At 45.9% G+C, this 20,390-nt stretch overlaps 1 protein-coding gene across 1 annotated transcript in view; it reads left to right on the top strand.

The window, feature by feature from the left end:
• Window positions 1-1,408: 1,408 nt before the first annotated feature.
• The window catches only part of MYL10 (myosin light chain 10), a 28,231-nt gene continuing 9,249 nt past the window's right edge, over window positions 1,409-20,390 (top strand). The window contains exons 1-5 of the mRNA XM_006114226.4: window positions 1,409-1,558; window positions 10,203-10,292; window positions 13,417-13,492; window positions 15,173-15,277; window positions 20,052-20,130. Coding sequence (XP_006114288.1) covers window positions 1,556-1,558; window positions 10,203-10,292; window positions 13,417-13,492; window positions 15,173-15,277; window positions 20,052-20,130 — 353 coding nt within the window. The 5' untranslated portion in view covers window positions 1,409-1,555. The remainder of the gene's footprint in view (window positions 1,559-10,202; window positions 10,293-13,416; window positions 13,493-15,172; window positions 15,278-20,051; window positions 20,131-20,390) is intronic.

Below are 20,390 nucleotides of genomic sequence, written 5' to 3'. Positions count from 1 at the left end.
GCAGCACCTTCAGACACCCAGACATGGATTGGGGCCCCATTGTGCCAGGCACTGTACAGAATGTATGATACATTTTGTACTTTTGTTTCCTGCTTTCAGTCAACGTGTGCATTTCATTTAAACAAAGCAATGAATCTACAACCAGGCCCCTGTGATAAGCCAGGGAAATTGTGGCAATACCTTGGATTTAGCCTGCTACCTCTGCCTCATGGTCCATGCTTTGAAGTCCCTGGATCACCAACGATTCACACCTACAATTCACCAAAGATGCCTTTACTGCCACTCACAGAAGTGACAGGAAGTTCAGAATGGTCTACCTAATGCCCCACGCATCATTGCTACCCTTCAGTGCAATGCCTGTCTAGAGGGTTACCCAAATGACTGCTGTATCTACCTGAAGCCTCGTTGGCCTTACCGGGAACCAGAGCAGAGGCAGCAGTCTGCCATGTGTTGCACTCTGCAGGACTGAGGTCTCAACTTAAACAAATGTAAATTGAAAATGAATAATGATTAATAATGGAGTTTAACTGTACAGAGTCATCCATGTCATGCCAAGGGTGAGCTTCTTGCAGACGGGTGATTCTCCCACACTGGAATGGGCCACACCTACAGCACCAGGTTGCTAATAAAATGATATCCGAGTGGCTGGCATGGTTTGGCTGTGGCTGGCATTCTTTGCCTCTATGGAGGGTGGTGAGGGTTCAGTTCTAGCCTCTCTAGGGCTATGTCTACACTGCAGAGTTTTTGCACAAAAACTCACCGAGTGTCCACACTAAAAGCACGTTTTTGTGCAAGAAAAAGTACAGTAGATCGTCAGAAGACAGGGCTTTTTGCACAAGAGTTATTCCTCTTTCTATGAGGAAAATGCCGTTTTGTGCAAGAACTCTTGCGGAAAAAGGTGTGTGTGGACGGACAAGAAACCCCTGTCGGAAAAAGCACAGGTGCTCTCATGGCCATTCTGAATGGCCATCAGAACTTTCTTGCGCAAGAGTGTCTATGGCAGTGTGGATACTGTCTTGCGCAAAAGCACATGACAATGTGAACGCACTCTTGTGCAAAAACTTTTTGTGGAAGATCTCTTCCACAAAAAGTTCTTGCACAAGAAGCCTGCAGTGTAGACATAGCTAGTTCTGAGTAGTCCTCATGGCCATAAATTTACAGCCAGTTTCATTCTGTGCTTTCTCAAGGTGCCTGCATGCTTCCCTCTTTCCAGGAGGCCTTGACAATCTACAGTCCTTTCTAGCGAGTGACACTGTTTAGAAGCACATGGGGAAAGCCCTGAGCTCTGGCTCACTGGGAGGACTGTACAATTGTATCCCAACTGCCGATCTACTTATCTGCCGCAGTATTTATGTGAAAGCAAAAGCTCTGCTCGGAACAGATGCTTGCAATGGTATTGGGATCCAATTACTGCACTTTTCCAGTCTTACTTCTATTGTCTAAACTTGGTGCAGGCATATTTTTACTCCTCTGTGACACTATATAAAGAAACAATTGACATTGTGTGTGCTGGCTGGTTAGTTGGCACAGAAGGGGCAGAAGGAACAGCAGTGTCATGGTAGGAGTTATTTTCTTTCTTTCTTTCTTTCTTTTTAACAGAAACAATGATAATTACAGTGTCAGACCCTGTTAAATCTCATTCTTAAACAGAATCATATTTGGATAGAGGAGCTAGCCAGCACTGGGAACACTGGACAAGCTGCAAATTTCAGAATAACCTTTTGCACTCTATTAGTAAATATGCTAGGTCTGGAGACTACTGGTTGGGAGGAGAGGGTATTTGCCCTGATTTTCCAGCTGGGACCTCAGATATACACTGGAATGGATTTCTCTAGAACCTAAGCCAACCGTTTATCTGGTGGCTTGTGTTAGGTGGTTTTTTCTTTTTCACTCCTTTCGGCATCTCCTCTGTCCTCCATTCTGGTGAGCTGACTCCTTTCCTATAGTGCTCTCTGCCTTTGGAATAATTATTCCAAGACTTTATGTGGCCAAACTGCCCAACACAATGGATCTCAGAATGCGGCAAAACATGTCCCTGAAGCGTCATTGTTACTGCAGATTGTCTGTGATGTTTCTTTTCACTGTGCCTTTTGCTCCGGGAAAGCATCTTCTGAGGCACCTTACAATTCATGGACACATGAAACAGATTTAAAGTAGAAAGAAAAAAAAAAGGTCTTAATGAAAGAAAGCTGAGACTATCTTTACATAAGGAAGAGATCATTTTTTATTAATCAGAGGGAAATGTATATGTAATTATGCAAGATGAACTCTGTGGGGAGGGTTTTTCCTCCTTTATGATGTCTTTAGGGATTTATAAATATTACAGACGTTTTATAGCATCATAATATTTCAGATGTTCAGTAAAGCTACTTTCAAAGGATTAGTGCAGACAAAGCACAGTAAAAAATAATTAGAAGTCAGCCAGTGCTACTAGGTTCTGACATACATACGGGACTAGAGAGAAGGAGAAAGGCAGGATTCAGGGAGATCATTTTTCTAACAAGAAGCAGACCACACAAGTGTTACAGGATAGAATTCTGAAAACTGTGTGTCTGTGGGCCCCGGTTAATACCAGGGAATTTTTAGTAAATTTGGGTCTGTGATGGCTGTACATGCAAGAGAGAGAGAAAGAGAGAGAGACCTTTTATACATTCCAACAACATTCCTGTGTTCACTCAGCTTGGTGACACCTTGTAGCGAATTGTGCTGAAGGGAATCATGTACCCAAAAATAGATTGCATTCTGTTGAAATCTGTTTTGCAGCTTTGTAGACTGCCTGGAATGTACCACCTGTACTAAAAAATACTGACCGCCACAGGTCAGGTCGAGTTACACTGGCTGGGGATGTGGCCTGTGGCTTTCCTATGTGTGTGTGTGTGTGTGTGTGTGTGTGTGTGTGTGTGTGTGTGTGTGTGTGTGAAAAAGAGAGAGAGAGAGAGAGAGAGACATTATGTTGGAGGGGATCAGCGGTTCATTTCTATGTGCTGGAGAAGAGGTCATTTCTGTGCATACGTGCCTGAGAAGAAAAGGTATTTATGTAGCCCAAGGAGACTGCAGAGAGATTTGGGGACACAGAATTTGAACTGGCTGTCCTGGGGAGTGCAATGAGTGCGTGATTGTGGGTGCGTGATGGAAGACAGTGGACTCCATGTGTGTGCTTATGAAAGACAACGGGTAATGGCTAGGGCTGGGGGCGGAGGGATTTTGTAAGGAACAGGAGAGAGAGCTGCTGGCTATGAAAAGGTTGCTGGGAAGGAAGCAGGGAGTGTGTGTAAGACTGTGTGTGGGGCCATGAGGAGGGATTTGGTGGGGGAGAAGGGGATGGAGTGTAAGGGCAGGAGACATAAAAAGATCCCATGTTTCTGGGTATGTCTACACTACCCCGCTAGTTCGAACTAGCGGGGTAATGTAGGCATACCGCAATTGCAAATGAAGCCCGGGATTTGAATTTCCCGGGCTTCATTTGCATAAGCGGGGCGCCGCCATTTTTAAATCCCCGCTCGTTCGAACCCCGTGCCGCGCGGTTACACGAGGAGTAACGGTAGTTCGAACTAGGAAGCCTAGTTCGAACTACCTAGTTCGTGCCACATGTAGCCGGGCGGCACGGGGTTCGAACGAGCGGGGTTTTAAAAATGGCGGCGCCCCGCTTATGCAAATGAAGCCCGGGAAATTCAAATCCCGGGCTTCATTTGCAATTGCGGTATGCCTACATTACCCTCCTGTTTCGAAATAGAAGGGTAGTGTAGACATACCCTCTCTGGTTTGACAGCTCTCAGGTTTTTATTTGAGTTCTTGGAACCTGATGTGTTGCCTGCTTGAAATGCAGATTGTGGCTCTCAGAGCAGTTTCTGCTACTTACTCCTCTCGAGTATATCATTCCTAGCGAGCCCTGATGGGTTGTATGCACCTCACCGGCCACTGGAAGGATCCAAGTCATGTGAAGCGGGACAGGCCAAGTCTACACTATAAAATGATGTTGACCTAACTCACATTGGCATATAGTCACCACGGTTATTAAGTCACTTGTGTGTGTGCACACTCGGCTCCTTCTCTTGGCCATGCACATACTCACCGGGAGCACTAGTGTCTAGTGTTCTGTCAGTGCGGAGCATTGTGGGATGGCTCCTGAAAGCCAGTAAAGGCTGGCATAAGCCATGCAGCAGCTACACTGACCCTGCACCCACCTAATTACAACAACCGTGACTCTACATTGTATGGGGACATGGTGTCTGTGTAGAGAGACACACCAGCGGGAGTCACATTTAAGTGATGAAACTTCTGCAGCTTGATCAGTGCCAGGCAGCTTATGTCGAACTAGCCCAAGGTCAAGCCATTGTGACTTATGCATAGCCGGGTTCTTTGCTGCAGAAATGTGCCACCGGGGCTTAGGCCTCTGTTGTTGCTCCAGTAGTAGGGGCGGTGGCCAGGAGCCCCAGGTCCTTTTAAATTGCCAGGCCCAGGGGCAGGTGCCCCTTTTGGCCCCTCCCCGTCTCGTTGGAAGTCCTGGTGCACTCCTATCAGCACAGAGCATTTTCACCAGATGTACTACAGCAGCATAACCACATGGGTGCGTCCGTGCTGATTTAGTGCTTCTAGGTAGATCTGCCCTCACTTTGCTCCACGAAGCCCCCTCGGGGTGACCTGCAAAAGAAAAAAAAAGAGTTTGTGTCCCCCCTTTTTTTTGTATAAAAGAAGACCTAAGAAGTGGAAGGGTTGATTGTTTCTGCTTGTTTTTCACCTTATAATATCAGGAATGTCAAGTCTTGTTCCTGTTTTATCTGGAGAACTCCTTGAAAAATTCAGATATGTAGATTTGGAGGTTTCCAAGCCCTTAATTGAATGGGGGTTGGAGGGGCCCTTAATTGAATGGGGTGGGGAGTGTGCTGTTGAATCTTTGTTTAACAAACATAGACTTCCCCCTCTCCCTTCAGGCACTTGATTTAATTAGCTGTTACTGAAAACAGGGAGTTTTAAACAGTCTGAATAATATTCCTTCCATTCTAAAATATTTAAGTGTCACTTCCTCAGTGTCTCTGATGTCATAAACCATTTATGGGTCCAGGCTCCAGAAGAGTTTTTCAGAATAGGCAAGACCTGACTTTCCCAAACCCACCTAAAGATGCAGACCCAGTCTCTACCTTCCCAGCTCTGTAGGTCTCCTCTGCAGCAGGAGGAGAAATTCCTCACCTATAGACACAAAAACACACCCAGTTATCCCCACCCTGGCCTCCAGGGCCCAGTTCTTCCCTTGCACCAGGAGAGGCGAATGGGACGCTGACTCACTGTTTCTATCTTTGTCAGTGAACTAGCCTTGTTCTCTCAGACTCCCTGGCCCTCCCAGAGGGGAGAAATGTAAAGAATCTCGGAGAAGGAAACCCAGGACGCAGCAAGCCCTGATCTAAACTGAGCTGTCTCAGGTTCAGGGGTTTTCATATTCCGTTTTTTTTTAAAGTTTCTAAAATTAACAAAAAGTTCCTTACTTAGAAATCCAAGCCATGGCCACTAGAACTAAAGATATAACCCAGTAGTGAGGTTCCCCTTTAAAACAAATGGTTCTCTTCTTCCCACTGGGCTGATTAATACACGCAAGCTGCGAGTGTATCAGACATTGCAACACTCTTCCAGATGCGTTTCTGGAATCTCAGCGTGGGGAACCTGCACCCCCCCTCCCAGCTCCTGACATTCTTCTCTAAGCCTTTTCAACAGCAACTTTCAAAACACTTAGCCTTTGGTGTTATCGTCCCCATTGTACACATGGGGAAACTGAGGCACAGAGAGGTGGTGTGATTTGCTAAAGGCCCTGCAGCAAATCGCAGATCTATCCGAGAATAGAATGGAGGTGTTCTGCTTCCCCATCTGCTGCCCTGCTCTCGGCTCCCTGAGGTAAAACAAAGATATTAGATTGTTTCAGAGAGATAAGCCTCAGACAAAATCCTGGTTGAATCCCTGCAGGACGGTGGGGAATTTTCGTTTCAGGTGTGAACTCTGCAGCTCAGACACTTCTCTGCTCCCTTTTAGCTGCCTTCTGGGTTCGACTCTCACCGCCAACGAGGTGAAGGCTTTGCCTACACGAGACGGTTTAAAGCGCAGTGCGGCTCCCGGCGCTGCAGTCGGGTTTCCACTGGTGCTTTACAGCGTTGTAACCAGGGGAGCCGACAGAATTGTCAGGCCCCTGGACAATGGCGGGGGCGGGGGAACCGGCTCTGGAAGGGGTGGGTCTGTGGGCAGAAGAGGGCTCCCCTCCACTGACGCTCCAGTGGTGCTTCTGAAGAGCCTGGGGTCATGGCCTCTGCTAGTGCCACAGTAGCAGCTGCAGCAGGAAGCCCTGGGCCCTTTACAATTGCCAGGCCCTGGGGCAATTGCCTCCTTTACCCCCACCCCTCCTGGGTTAAGAGGCTGAATTTGCCTGGTGCTGCACTTTTTCTGTGACCAAATAGGCTCTGCTCTCCAGGGGCTTTAACACTTTAATGAGGGGGTGTTATGTTTCTGTATTGGCAATGTGGCAATGTGCCTTGGCTTTTTACCACAGCATTGCATGCGGCTACAAGTCCTGCTTAAAGACCCTACTGTGTATGCACTCTGAGCTCCCACCAAAATTAGCCAGGGAGTACCCGAGACATGGTGTGATTAGGGAGGAATAGGAGTAGGATTCTAGCCCTTATCCTTGTGCTGTTAACCTTCAGAAAGCAAATTGATTGTTTGGGAGGAAGGTTTATCAGAGCGAATAAAAAAAAATCATACAGGGACTGGGCAACTGGGCTCCCCTTATCCACAACAGCAAAGCTAGTGATGACCCAAAAATTGCCCCCTCAGATGGATCAGCTAAGTGTGAGGTGCCCTGATGAAACCAGACCCCTGGCCCTTCCCTGAAATCTAAGGCCAGACCTGGGGATACGACTTACAGTGTGAAGTGAGTAGCCTCTAGATTAGAGACCGGTCAGGACGCTCAATGAGTTGACCCCACTCTCTTTTTACCTTTGCCAAGAAGAGGGATTGTCCCTAGTATTTCCATTCTAATTAGAAATGCTGAAAATGTCCATCAGGCACTTCCAATGGCACGGAAAGCTGCTCATTTTGGCTGAAAACAAAACTTGTGCCAAGCCTATGTCTACAGAGCGGAGATATTTCGCGATACCAAGGTATCCGGGAATAGCTACCCCGCCTCTTAGAAACGTGCCCGTTATTTTGAAATATTTTTTGAAAAAACGGGCACGCTATTTCGCCATCCCTGTAAACCTCGTGGCATGCGGGTGAAGGGATGACTTGAAATAGCCTATTTTGAAATAGACTAGAAATAGTCTATCTTATTTCGAGTTTAGGGTGCTGAGTAGACATACCTCAAGTAAGGAGGAGGAGGAAGGAATCTCTTTATTTTCCCAACCCAATATTTCTACATTAATTAAACATTCCATTTGTTCACATATTTTCTCATAGGTTCTGATTTCCCCTCCAGTTGTGGGGTGCTCAGTCCCCCCCACACACACACACTCCAGACCCTGCCCTCACTCCATCCCTTCTCCCAGGCCTCTGCCTCAGCCTTGCTCCATTCCACCTCTTGGCCCAAGACTGTTCCCATCCTGCCTCTTCCCTGCCCTCTCACCTGTGCTGCAAGTGTGAGGGAGGAGTTGGTAAGGAGGAGGAAGGAGGGAGGCAAAGGGGGGGGGGGGGGCAGCTTGGCTGCCAGTGGGTGCTTTGCACTCACTAATTTTTCCCTGTGAGTCTTTCTGCCCCCGGGCATCCCTGGAGTGAGTAGTCTATGAATTTTTCCATCTCTTGGTGGCATTTTTGTCTTTCTTTTTCTTCCCAGAAAATACATTTCCTCACGCATTTCGCACAGTGAAGAAGGTTGCGTTCCAGACAATAGATACGATTTGTGTACATGGGTGGGGTATATAACATACCCTAATTTGCAAGCATGAGAGCCAACCCAGGATGACTGAATGCTGAGATCTGCGTGGCAAGTCAAGTTGACCAGACAGTATATATTTCCAGCAGGGCTAGGTGGAAGAATGTCTTTGAGCAGCTCTCACTCCTAGGATCTCATTTGAATCTTGGCAGATTTTGGAGGAGGGAAAGTTGCCGTTTGTTCAATAAAACGCAATCTGCACAGAACAGAGTTTTCCTTTTCTATTACATAAGGGAAGCCCAGGATGTAATATAAATAGGGTTAAGGATGGTCCAGTGGGTAGTTCTAGCCTACTACTCAGGAGGCCTAGGGTTAGCTCCCTGCTTTGCCATAGATTCCCTGTGAGTATGTCTACCCATCAAAAAGGTAGCGAGTCTCAGCGCTTGTGACTAGAGAGTTGAGCTTGTGATAAAAGTTGGTGTTTTAAGTTGGGCTCTGAACCCCCTGGACTTCAGAGCCTGAGCATCTGGACTAGCAGTTTTCAAACTTTTTTTTCTCACAACCCAGTTGAAGAAAATTATTGATGCCCGTGACCCAACATAATTATATCTTTAGACTAGAGAGTGGGGCCTGTCCTGGTGCCTCAGACCTTGCTGTGGCCCAGAAGCAGGTACCTGAGTTCTAGGCAGAGATGTGCAAGCAGCTCTGTGAGTTGCTCTCACACTCGAGCACCATCCTCCCTGGCCAATGAGAGGGTGGAGCTAGTGCTCGAGGGCAGGTAGTGCATGGAGCCCCGTGGCCACTCGCCTAGGAGTTAGACCTGCTGCTGGCCACTTCTGGGGCACAGTGCGGTCTGTGGTGCCAGGACAGGAAGGAAGCCTGCCTTAGTAACCCCCACTAATAACCCGGTCACCCTACAGCAAGGCGACCCAGTGCCTGGTTTTCCATGACCCAGTACTGGATCGCGACCTGTACTTTGAAAACCACTGATCTAGGGGCTGTTTTTAGTTTGAGTCTGCTGGCCTGGCATCTAAGATGTGGTTTCCCCCCTGTGTAGACAGACATACTCTCAGCCTTGGGCAAGAAGAAACTTGATCCACAAAAGTATTTAGATACTGAAATCAGTAGAAGTTAGGCACCTTTGAGGATCAGGGCCTTTGTCTCCATCTATAAAATGGGGGTAAAAGCACTGACCTGCCTCACTGGGCTGTTGAATTAACGATTGCGAGGCGCACAGACACTGCACTAGCAGGGACCATGTAAGTTGTGAAGAGAGGGAATGTAATGTCTGATTATTTGGCCCGAACAGAACTCGGAGCATGTGCTTTCCTCCAAATGTAGGTGGTGTGTACTTTTGGAGGGATCTGTCCACTCGGTACTGCAGGCTATGACAGTGCTAATGGAAAAGTTTTCATTCCACTGCTCCATATTAGAGGCCGTATATAATCCACTGTCCCATCGGGTGACACTTAGACCATTTACAGAAAGGAAGAATGAGCGTGCTCTATGGCCTTAGCTGAGAGCCAGCTGGCTTTCAGCTCAAGCTGTAGAGCTTCATGCACTGAGCTCCAGAGGTCCCAGACTTGGTCCTGCCTGTCTGCACTGCAGATGAGAGCGAGCTAGGCTTGAGAGTCTGAGCCACAATGTCAAGCCAGGCGAGCAAAAGTCCATCCTCCCAGTCTGGAAGGCTTGCTCCCAGATGCCGTGTAGACAGCCCCATGTAAGGTTTAAGTGTGAGCCTGGCTGCACAGGGGAGTAAAGTAAAATAAGGCGCTTCCTCACTCCCCAGTGCAGGCTACTTGCATTGCCAGAGTCTGCAGGGAAGGGGAAAGAAGCCGCTGCTGGCAAGCTTTGCACATTGAGGAGAGAGGTCAGAGTCTTAGCTTCTTCCACCCCCAACCCATCAGTCTAACAGAGCCAGCACTGAGAGGAAAGTAACTGGCACGAGGAAATGGGCTGGCATACAGCACTGCCTCCAAGGAGCAAGGAGGAAGCAGAGGCCAATTTGTGACTCTCCATGTTTGGTTCCTGCACAGCTCCTGGGGGCAACGTAGTCACGTCCTGCCTCGTATTCAGGCTGGATGATCCAGTTTCAATCCGGTCCATTGAAAGCTGTTAGCAGCAAAACTCTCTTGCTAAAAATGCACCCCATGTTTTGTAACCAAGCAGCATATTTCTGTATGTGTAGGTTTGTTGCACAACAAAGTACTGAATCTAATGTGGGAGAAAATATGACATTATACAACCATCTCATGGTACTTGTGCATGCATGTTACCTTCTGTTACAGATGTGGTTGTCTGACTTGGTGTTCCAAATGTTATTTACTCTTGTGCTGGATCTTTTTATATTTTATAGTCTCCGAAAAAGGCCAAGAAGAAGACAGAAGGAGGCGGTTCCAATGTATTCTCCATGTTCGATCAAACCCAGATTCAGGAGTTTAAAGAGGTGGGCCAACTCTGTTATACTATTCTGCTGTGTTATATACTCTTCCCTCCCTTCCTAGGGTTAGTCTGCAGTCATTACTTTATTCATCTGCTTTAATGGAACACACAGTTGTTTTCTGAATCATCGTGGTGGTTTTGACTGATAACTCATTTTATTTGTGCGCTTTCTTTCTTTCTTTCTTTCTTTCTTTCTTTCTTTCTTTCTTTCTTTCTTTCTTTCTTTCAAAAGAGTTTCAGCACCTGAAATTTCTGCCAGCTCTATACACTTACAGCCTGATCCCCCTGGCAACAAAAGCCCATTGGCAACAACCTGCTGACTGTAAGCGGCTCTGAAGATTACTTACTGTGACTATTCACCCGCTTCACTTTGGGCATGTGCTCAATGACGTTACTGAATGAGGGACTGGGGAATATTGCCCGACCCACCTTGTCTCTCTATCTCTCTCCCTATCTTTTGTGCCCATTTCCATGGTTCTGTATCTTTACCATATCTGATGTCATCGTGTTTATTGCTACACCTTGACATCATGGGTGCATATGGCTAGCTCACTGTACTGCCTACCATTTGTAATCTACACCTCTGTGAGGTACAGTACCTTTCATGCAGGCCCGTCGATGATGGAGTGCAAAGGGGGAAGTTGCCTCGAGGAGTTTCACGAGGCGTAACGGTAGTTCGGAATAGGAAGCCTAGTCCGAACTACCTAGTCCGTGCCGCGTGTAGCCGCGCGGCACGGAGTCCGCACTAGTGGACATTTAAAAATGGCGGCGCCCGGCTTTATGCAAATGAAGCCCGGGAAATTCAAATCCCGGGCTTCATTTGCAACTCCGGTTGCCTACATTTCCACCCTAGTTCGAACTAGTGTGGTAGTGTAGACATACCCTGAGGGCTGGCGGGGGTGGGGTGGGCACCCTTAGTCTGTATGGTACTGAGGGCTGACTGCCCTGCCCCTACCCCGTCCACCTGAGGCCTCGCCCCTTCTGGGAGTGCAGAACCGCCCCCTCCCCCGACCTTGCCCAGGGGTCCGTGGAGGCTGTCGGCTCCCTTCCTTTCATGATACTTCAGTCGCACCTCAGATTCTTATAAACCCTTAACCATTCAAGTGTCCGTGTGCCTCTGTGATCATTTACAGTGGTGAACATTCCCAATCATTGCTTCCTCTGCCAAACAGCTCCCCATGGATAAGGTTCAATCTACTCTCCCTTCTTTATTTTCACTCCTCTTGGAGGCCTGACTTCTGATTGGCTGGTAGCACTTTAAAGGCTAACTAAACATGGAGATGGTATCATGAGCTTTCGTGGGCACAACCATCTGAAGAAGTGGGCTGTGCCCACGAAAGCTCATGATACCATATTTTGTTAGTCAATCAAGTGCTACTAGATTATTTGTTTTTTTTTTTTTTAAGTTTTTCCTGTTACAGACTAACTTGGCTACCCTTCTGAAGCTTCTGATTGGCTGACTTTGTACAACAAGCAGAATGGGAAAAATGTGAATGGAATAGAAAAGTCAGGCAATATATGCTTCATGTGCTTCTAGACAAGTGAATGGAATAGAGAAGTCAGGCAATATATGCTTTGTGTGCTTCTAGACAACTGGCATTTTAAATTAACATGATTACTGTTCTTCTATACCTGTGAATAGCTGCACAAATAAGGCAATTCTCATGCACTAACCAAATGATAAGGTGTTTTAGTTTTTAACGCCACAGAGAATGATTATATTTATAAAAATCCATGGATTTTATACTGATTTTTAAAAGGTTATGTTTATATTTTATTACCGAGCGCCATTCCCATGGCTTTGGATAACATATTTGTTGCTACGTGTGACTCTTTCGTGACAAATATGAAATCAATGAGTTTGGCGATGCATTTAGAGTCGATATGTCAGTGTTGTACATTATCTTGTAGGTATTTGAGGCAGGCTACAGCGCGATCATGGTTAGGGATGTTGGTAACAGAAGGAGGTGACATCAGTGGTGTCAAGGACAGTATTCCTGGGAGGCTGGTGGAGTTTGTGGAGGACGTAGGTAGTGTCTTGGGGGAAGCTTGACCTTTGTGTGCTGAGTGATTTGAGGATGGTTTCTGGGAGGGCATGAAATTCCTGGAGTAGGAGTGCTATGGGTAGATATCATGGAACTGCCTGAGTTCCCTGGATTATATATCTTTGGGAAGCATGTAGAAGGTCCCTGGGGTGGATGGATGGATGGAACTTTTAGAAATATTATTGGTTCTTCCAGTGTTCCCATTGTAAGATCAGAAAAATAACTCTCAAACCATTAAAATCTTTCAAAGCATAAGAAATTTTAAAACTTGACCATTGAATGTGTGTACGTATGTAAGAGGGTGGCAGGTGGGGGCAGGCAAATTTAATGATGAATGGGGGAGAGGTTAATGTTCAGAAATTGTGTGTTGACTGAAAACTACAAAACAACAAATCCCACAAATGACGAAGAATTCCTTAGAAGATATTATAAGGTCAAGACCCAGAGGTCATTCAGAGAACAATTAGACCACAGCCCGAAGGACACAATGTGATGGAAAGGGCAACAGGCCTTGGTTGAATAAATAACATGTCAAAGTCGAGACTTCTGAGTTTTCTTAACTTTTCTGTTTTTATTTCCTTGATGAGTCTTTGAGGCTTCACAGTTAGCCCTTCCCCCACCAGAACTTTGATTTTTAACTTAGTACCCAGTGTGCTGGCCACCGTTACTAAATGTCTTACAGCTTGTTCTAGCTGTTGAGGGCAATGTAATATAGGCCAGGATACACAAGCCATGTAACAGCCTTGGTGGCAGCTGGGACGAGAGTTTCCCTAATTCAAGCTTTCACGGGTTAAAGCCTGAATGGTTAGATCTGACAGCACTGGCATAGACCCAATGACATGCTGCATGGAGTGTTAATTTACTAAGAAGAAGTTTGGGTGGGTTTAATTAAATCTCTTGCCAAGATACATTAATGTGTTGAAGGTAAGTAATGCAAACTAACGTTGTACGTTGTAGATTAATAAAAGAAAGATAAATATTCCCCTTTCTAATGCAAATATAATACCCCCATTGAGGAGTATCAGGATTTACAGTTGGACACGAAGACTCAACGGGAACAGAAAGCCTTTTTTCTCTTACTAGGCTTTTACCATCATGGATCAGAACAGAGATGGCTTCATTGACAAAGCAGACCTGCGAGATACATTTGCTGCCCTGGGTGAGTGCACAAATAAGTAAATAAATAAAAGTACTCTATCTGCAATTGAAATGTCAAGCACATATGAAAGGATTATATTAAAATTGGAGCCGGGTGAGTCATAAGTTATGCATGCGGCTCAGAGAGCCAACGGGAAAACCTGCCAAACCTGCTCAATTTGATCCTCCTCTTCCATGGCTGGTAGCTGCTCTCTTGGCTGTGTATCTCTAGCCAGGAAGTTTACTGAGCAGCCCCTTTCAAAGGCTAAATGAGGGCCATTCTGGGATTCGTTGGCGGGTGCTACTGCGTGGCACAGCTGACATCCTCCCCTGAGAGCCCTCCGCATCAACCCTTTCATAATTAGCCCACCCAAGCAGGGGTCTGTGCCGGGCATTTCTGATCTGCCTTTTTATGTGAGCTTCTTGAGCTGCCCCTTTTTCATCTCAGAGTCGCGGCAATACCCACCAATTAAAGTTTCAGTCATGGACCAGCCGCCGTCCTTCCCACAGCAACGTGGGAACTTCTCTCAAAGGTCTGTCCCTCTGTGCCCTGACGTAGGTTGGAATGTGTGTGTCACGAGGTTAAGGAAGGCCCTTTCCAAGCATTCAACGCCCTGGAGCATCAGGCCTTCCCAGGCAATGACAGGTCAAAAGGATCCTAAACCCAGACCTGGCGCTACATCCCTTTGGCAGCGTTTGAGCCTTGAACAGTGATGGTGTCTGGGATTTTGCCCTCTGGATATTATCAAAAGGAGTTTGATTAGAATCCATAGTGCTACCTTGGGGAGGAATCAGACCCCAGCAGGGCCCTTTCAAAAAGCTACAGTTCCCCAGAACTTTATAGCAATAGTGAGGAACCGTCCACCTGCAACTCCATCGCTTGAGCTATTTAAGAGCAGGGTAGACAGACTATCAGGGATGATCGAGACGGTGCTGAGTCCTGCCATGAGGGCAGGGGACTGGACTCGATATCTCAAGATCCCTTCCCATTCTAGTGTTCTAAGATTCTGTGATAATGTTCCTCTGGAATGCTCATTTCCGAGGGCCAGTTTCTGAGTCCCTTAATTCATGCCGCATAGCACCGCACCCTTCAGCTGGGCCCACTGAAATCAGTGGGGCCGCCCAGCTGGCAAGGAATGACCCACCCTAGGTAGGGCTGTCAGGATCGCAGCTCTAGTCCCAGACCTGGCAGATGGAAAGGAACAGGCATGCTTACTATGATTCCATAGCTACTTCCTGCAATAGGATGAAGAACTCCTGGCTTCCACCTAGAGTAAAAGAGAATCCGTTTGCTTAGAACTGGCCCTACGGTTGGCTACTATTGCTCCCATATTAGTTTCCCCACCCCTTCCTTCTTTTGCCCTTTTATCCTGTAGCCAACTCCTTTTGTTTGTTTTGTGATGGTGACTTTTTGAGTTACATTTACCAGAAGCTGGGATTGGCTGACAGCGGATGGATTCCTTGATGCTTCCCTGTTCTGTTCATTCCCTCTGGGGCATTGGCCACTGTTGGAAGACAGGACACCGGGTTAGATGGACCTTTGGTCTGACCCAGTGTGGCTGTTCTCCTGTGCTTACATCTTATCCGATCATTAACAAGGTTCTGCTGAGCCATGATCCCCACAAGGAGAGGCAGATTGTGGGGAACCACTTTCTGAAATAAAGCGATTATTTATTATGAAAAGCCATCTCTGCTCTTACAGGTCGTTTGAATGTCAAGAATGAGGAGCTAGAAGCCATGGTTCAGGAAGCTCCAGGTGCCATTAACTTCACTATTTTCCTGACTATGTTTGGTGAAAAGCTGAAAGGTAAGTACTGCTGGGAGAGTCAGAGAGGAATGTATCAGTCTATTGATATAGACCGCTTTATTGTAATGTCTCAGCACCTCACAAACAAATTATCAGACATATCGCTGCATCTTGAAACCCCCCCCCCCCCGTGAGATAGGCAGGAATTTGCCCCTCTTTTAGGGAATTAGAGCAAAGAGAGACTAAGTGACATGCCCTAGGACACACAGGAATCTGTGGCAGAGCCGAAGACTGACTCTTGGTTATGCCTCAGCCACATCACCATTCTTCGTTTTTCCTACAGGTTGGAACTGATGAGCCAACCTCGGTGTGACTCACATCAATGGGAGTTTTGCTATGGACTTCAGTGTGACCAAGATTTGGCCCGCACACTGCTGATTAGTGGACAAAGCACACACATTTAATCTCATTTTGCTTCACTAGAGTTACAACAGAGGGGAATTTGGCCCGGTGCCATTTAAAATACAGGGATCTCTGCCACAAGTACTAGAGTCTAACTGGAAGCCAATAGTTTAGTTCCATTTTTTGCATTGCACATGACCAAGAATGGCAGAAGAGAGATCCTGAGTGGGTAACATGCACCCCAGGTCAGCTTCCCAATATATATGAATGAGCAGAGTAACTTTAGCCTTCAGACCAAGATAATTTTGTTCTATTCTGTTCAGGTTCTTGTACTGTCCTCAACCTCCTAGAATCCAAACACCTTCCGAAGTCCATTAAGAGTTACAGCTGGGTTTTCAGGTTTGCTCTTTCCTCCCATTTCCTCCCAAGGGGAATATTATGTTGGAATTTAAAAAAACCCATAATTTTCAATGATTACTTTTATGTTTGCTCTGCTATGTGTCTACATTCTTGAAGTCAAAGCAGTGGTCCTTGCTCTTAGAAGTGCTCCTGGCCCTCCTAGCCCCCTGATGGACTGGGGAGTGAAAAAAGGGTTTTCAGACTTTGAACTCCAGTAACAGATTGAGAGCCCCACTAGACTGTATAAACGCAGGGGCTGAGGATACTGTTGCACTCCTGGTAAGGTTTGAGGTGGAATGGAACTTAGTATAGACTCATAGAATCCCAGGGCTGGAAGAAACCTCCGGAGGTCATCAAGTCCAGCCCCCTGCCCAAAGCAGGACCAATCCCAATGAAGGGATGAGGTTGGCCAGTAATATCTTGTAAATAGTTTATAGTAAAATCTTTACCTTGCATAGTGTCAAGTCTCAGAGAGGTAGCCATGTTAGTCCGTATCTGCAAAAACAGCGAGGAGTCCTATGGCACCTAACAGATTTATTTGAGCATAAGCTTTTGTGGGTAAAAACCACTCTATCTATCTATCTATCTATCTATCTATCTATCTATCTATCTATCTATCTATCTATCTATCTATCTATCTATCTATCTATCTATCTATCTATCTTCATACACATCTCTCTCTCTAGCTCTTTCTGTCTCCCTGCTGCCCAGTGGTACATGCATCTTTATTTCCCCTGGTGGCATCTTGCATTTTTATGTGGAGGCATGCCTTAGCTTTAGGGTGAGTCTACATGGTAGCACGTACCTCGCAATAAGCTACGCAATTTGAGCTACGCAAATTGTGTAGCTTATTTCAAAATTGGGCGCTGTCTACACAGTGCTAAATTTTGAAATATATCGCTATTCCAGGCATCTTCCTTAATCTTCGTACATCAAGGTTTATAGGAAGCCGGAATAAGAATGTATTATTTTGAATGTATTTTGAAATAACGGGCTTCTTGTGTAGACAGCGCAGAATGCTATTTGGGGATAATGGACGTTATCCCAAAATAGCGCTGCTGAGTAGAGATACCCTGAGGGTCTGTCAGCCCTGCAATCACAGGCTCTGATTGCTGTGTGTTTTGACACACCCTAGCTAGTTTTCATCGCTGGAGCAGTGAAGCCACAACTGTGCAAGTCTGGAATCCTGGGGGACTTATGGGGCTTGACTGCACTGAAGAATTACAGGGGGAGGGATAGCTCAGTGGTTTGAGCATTGGCGTGCTAAGGAGTTCAATCCTTGTGGCAGCGATTTGGGGCAAAAATTTGTCAGGGATGGTACTTGATCCTTCTGTGAAGGCAGGGGACTGGATGTGATGACCTTTCAAGGTCCCTTCCAGTTCTAGGAGCTAGGCAATCTCCATTAATTTAACCATGGACTGCCAGAGCTAGCTCAGGTCTGACATCAGGTGCTGTGCTTGCACCCTGTGATGGCAATGTGGGCACACCCTTTCCTGCTGGGATCTGCTGGATATCTTGATTCACCATTCTGGAGTGTGCCAGCACTGACTCTTGCCTTTTCACAATGTCCACGAGCACACAGCGCTTGGCAAAGCGCCCCTCTTCCTCTTTTCCTTTCTGTCCTTTGCCTCTCTCAGTATCTGAAGCCTGCTGGGATTCCAGCCTTGCCAACTGCACAGCATGAAACCAGAGCCAGCACAGGAAGGTAAAGGGGTGAAGTGAACCCCTCTTGTCTACAGGTTTCCTGTTGGCCATTAGCAGGGGAGCTTTTTTTTAAGCTGCTTCTTCTTTCCATTTGTCAAAGGGAAAATCACAGCTGTGCTTGTCATGCCCTTCGGGTTGGGTTTGTCATGCAAAATAAGCAGAGCCAAAAGACTGCACATTCCCAATCAAAGCTAATTGGGATGAAGAGTCTTTGTAGTACAATTATAAAGGGAGAATGTACTGGAGGAAGTGGATATGGCAATTTTGCAACACTTTTTATTAGCTAAGTACCACTCAGAGAGTTTGGTGAAAGGTGCTTTCTAAGTGAAATTTGTTGTGCTGTAATTGATTTCTGTCATAAAAGGGAAGCTGGGATTTTGGAGACAAGCTTTAGCTTTGTATATTGATATTATGATGCCAGATGAACAGCTAACAAAACTCAGTTTATGTTAATGCCAACCACATGGAGCTGTTTCTACAGGGAGTTGGAATAATGCAATTTGTACAGAAAACAGAGATGTCTCACATCAAAGAAACCACTTTATTTACTAGCTAATCAATAAAGAATGCCTGCTGCATTGCTTCTCTTTAAAGCCGAAGTCCAAGGATGTTACAGAGGAGAACATGTGAGACGCACTACGGGGAAAGAATCCCCCACACAGAGGTGACTGTTTAAAATGCAACCCCCCCCCCCCTCCTCTGTGCAGGGATAAGTTTCACTTCATGGGACAATCAAAACATTAAATATCAACACTCACTGTATTGAACCAGCCATTGCAGTTGCCAGAAATTTGCAAAAGAAATCTCATGGCCAGTGATGCAAAGGCCTAGAAAGAGGCCTTGTCACATCTGGATCATTGACCAAGCTGTTATGGGCCACCCTGTCAGCCCAGATACTGCACTTCCTTGTGCTAAGTATCCTTGCGAAACATAGGAAAGAAAGACTTCTTGGGCAATAGTCAGGGAATTGCTAGAACAAAGAACCGTGAATCAGAATTCCCGGGTTTTGTTCCTGAGGGCTTGTCTTCCTACACAGAAGATTGCCACTATCGATCTTCCCGAGTTTGATTTAGTGAGTCTAGTTAAGACTCGCTAAATCGAACTCAGAGGGCACCCCTGCCGGCGTCTGGTACTCCACCTTTTGCAAATATTAATGGAAGCTGATAGGAGCATTTGCTCCCATTGGCCTCCCCCTATGGGGACACTGCCATGCTCAGCTTATGTGTTCTTTGTACATGGAGTTGCATATCTTAAGCTGAGTTGTCAGGTCTAGTGTAGACCTGGCCTGAGTCTCTCTCTGTTACATTGTGGGACATAATGGAATTGCCAAGCTGTGAGCAGGTTTTTCTATTAGGCACTTCAAAGACTCATCATTCCAATTCATTTAAATTATCTGTGTGACTCAGTTTACTTGTCTGTAATTTGTATTTAATTGACTTGTGGTTATTGGTTATTTGTATTTAGTACCACACATAAGTGCAAACCAAGATGGTGCTCAGAGCTGTATAGACACACAGGGAGAGTCTCTGTGACCAAGAGTTTACAATCTAAATAGACAAGACAAACCCCGGGAGGAAGAAAGGACGGATTATATTTTCTGTTTTACAGATGGAAAATGAGGCACAATGAGTTTGAAGGTCAAGCAGAAAGGCCGTGGCTGAGCTGAGAATGGGAGCCACATCTTCTGCTTCCCAATCGAGTTAATTAACCAGCCTCCCTTTCCTCCAGCTAATATTTATCTACTTCCCAGGCATGTCAGTGAGCATTACACGGTGCTTTGAGATCCTCAGCTGGAAACACAATGCAGAACAGGAGGACAATTCACTATTGTACATTGATCATCCTGTTTCCATTGCATTTCATTGACACTTCATTTTGGTGACGAGCTCCGTTTCCTTTGGCGAGGGAAATAACCTCTCCTCTGTACAGTGAAGAGCAAGTAACATCAAAAAGTGTTTTTACAAGGAACATACAGTACAAGATTAAAGGAAGCCAGCCAGGGAAACAGTTTGTTATATTTTCATTTCTGAAAGCTGCTAATCCTCTGGGTACTGATATTGGAGACCAGTTCCTGGAAGTTTTCTCTCCTGCAGACACAGAATAGATATGAGTTATTATTTTTAAGCTTCTGAACACTGAACTATTCACCTTTATTGTTTATCTGACATGACGAATGCTGCAGACTTAAGAAATCTTTGTCTTCAAACTGCCAACTCCAGGGTTCTCCATGTTGCTCCGTTTTCAGATGAATGCAATTATTTAGCAAATATTAGATATAGCCATATGAACATACACAGAGACAGCTACATTATATTTCATTTTCTTTTAGGCACGGACCCAGAAGAGACCATTCTCAATGCTTTTAAGATTTTCGACCCAGAAGGAAAAGGTCACATAAAGGCAGACTAGTAAGTTTATTTATAATCCTTAAAAAAATTAGTGCAGGGCTTAAAAGTGCTGTTTAAAAGGATGGATATTCTCCAGTATTCTAGGAGGCAGAAGAGCTGGCAGGCAGAAAAGCATATAGCCGTGTAAGCTACAGTCCAAAGGCTAGACTGTTGGATGAATGTTTTTGTATCTCCCCCATTCCCCCTCCCAAAAAGAGATGTTATTGTTTTTAGACATTTCAAGAGGCGGCGGAAATGTAATCACATGCATGCCATTAGAC

The sequence above is a fragment of the Pelodiscus sinensis genome, chromosome 21, assembly GCF_049634645.1.
Source record: "Pelodiscus sinensis isolate JC-2024 chromosome 21, ASM4963464v1, whole genome shotgun sequence".
NCBI classification, from domain to species: Eukaryota; Metazoa; Chordata; order Testudines; family Trionychidae; genus Pelodiscus; species Pelodiscus sinensis.
The sequence above is the reverse complement of the archived record's forward strand: the minus strand, read 5'-3'. Positions and strand labels throughout refer to the sequence as shown.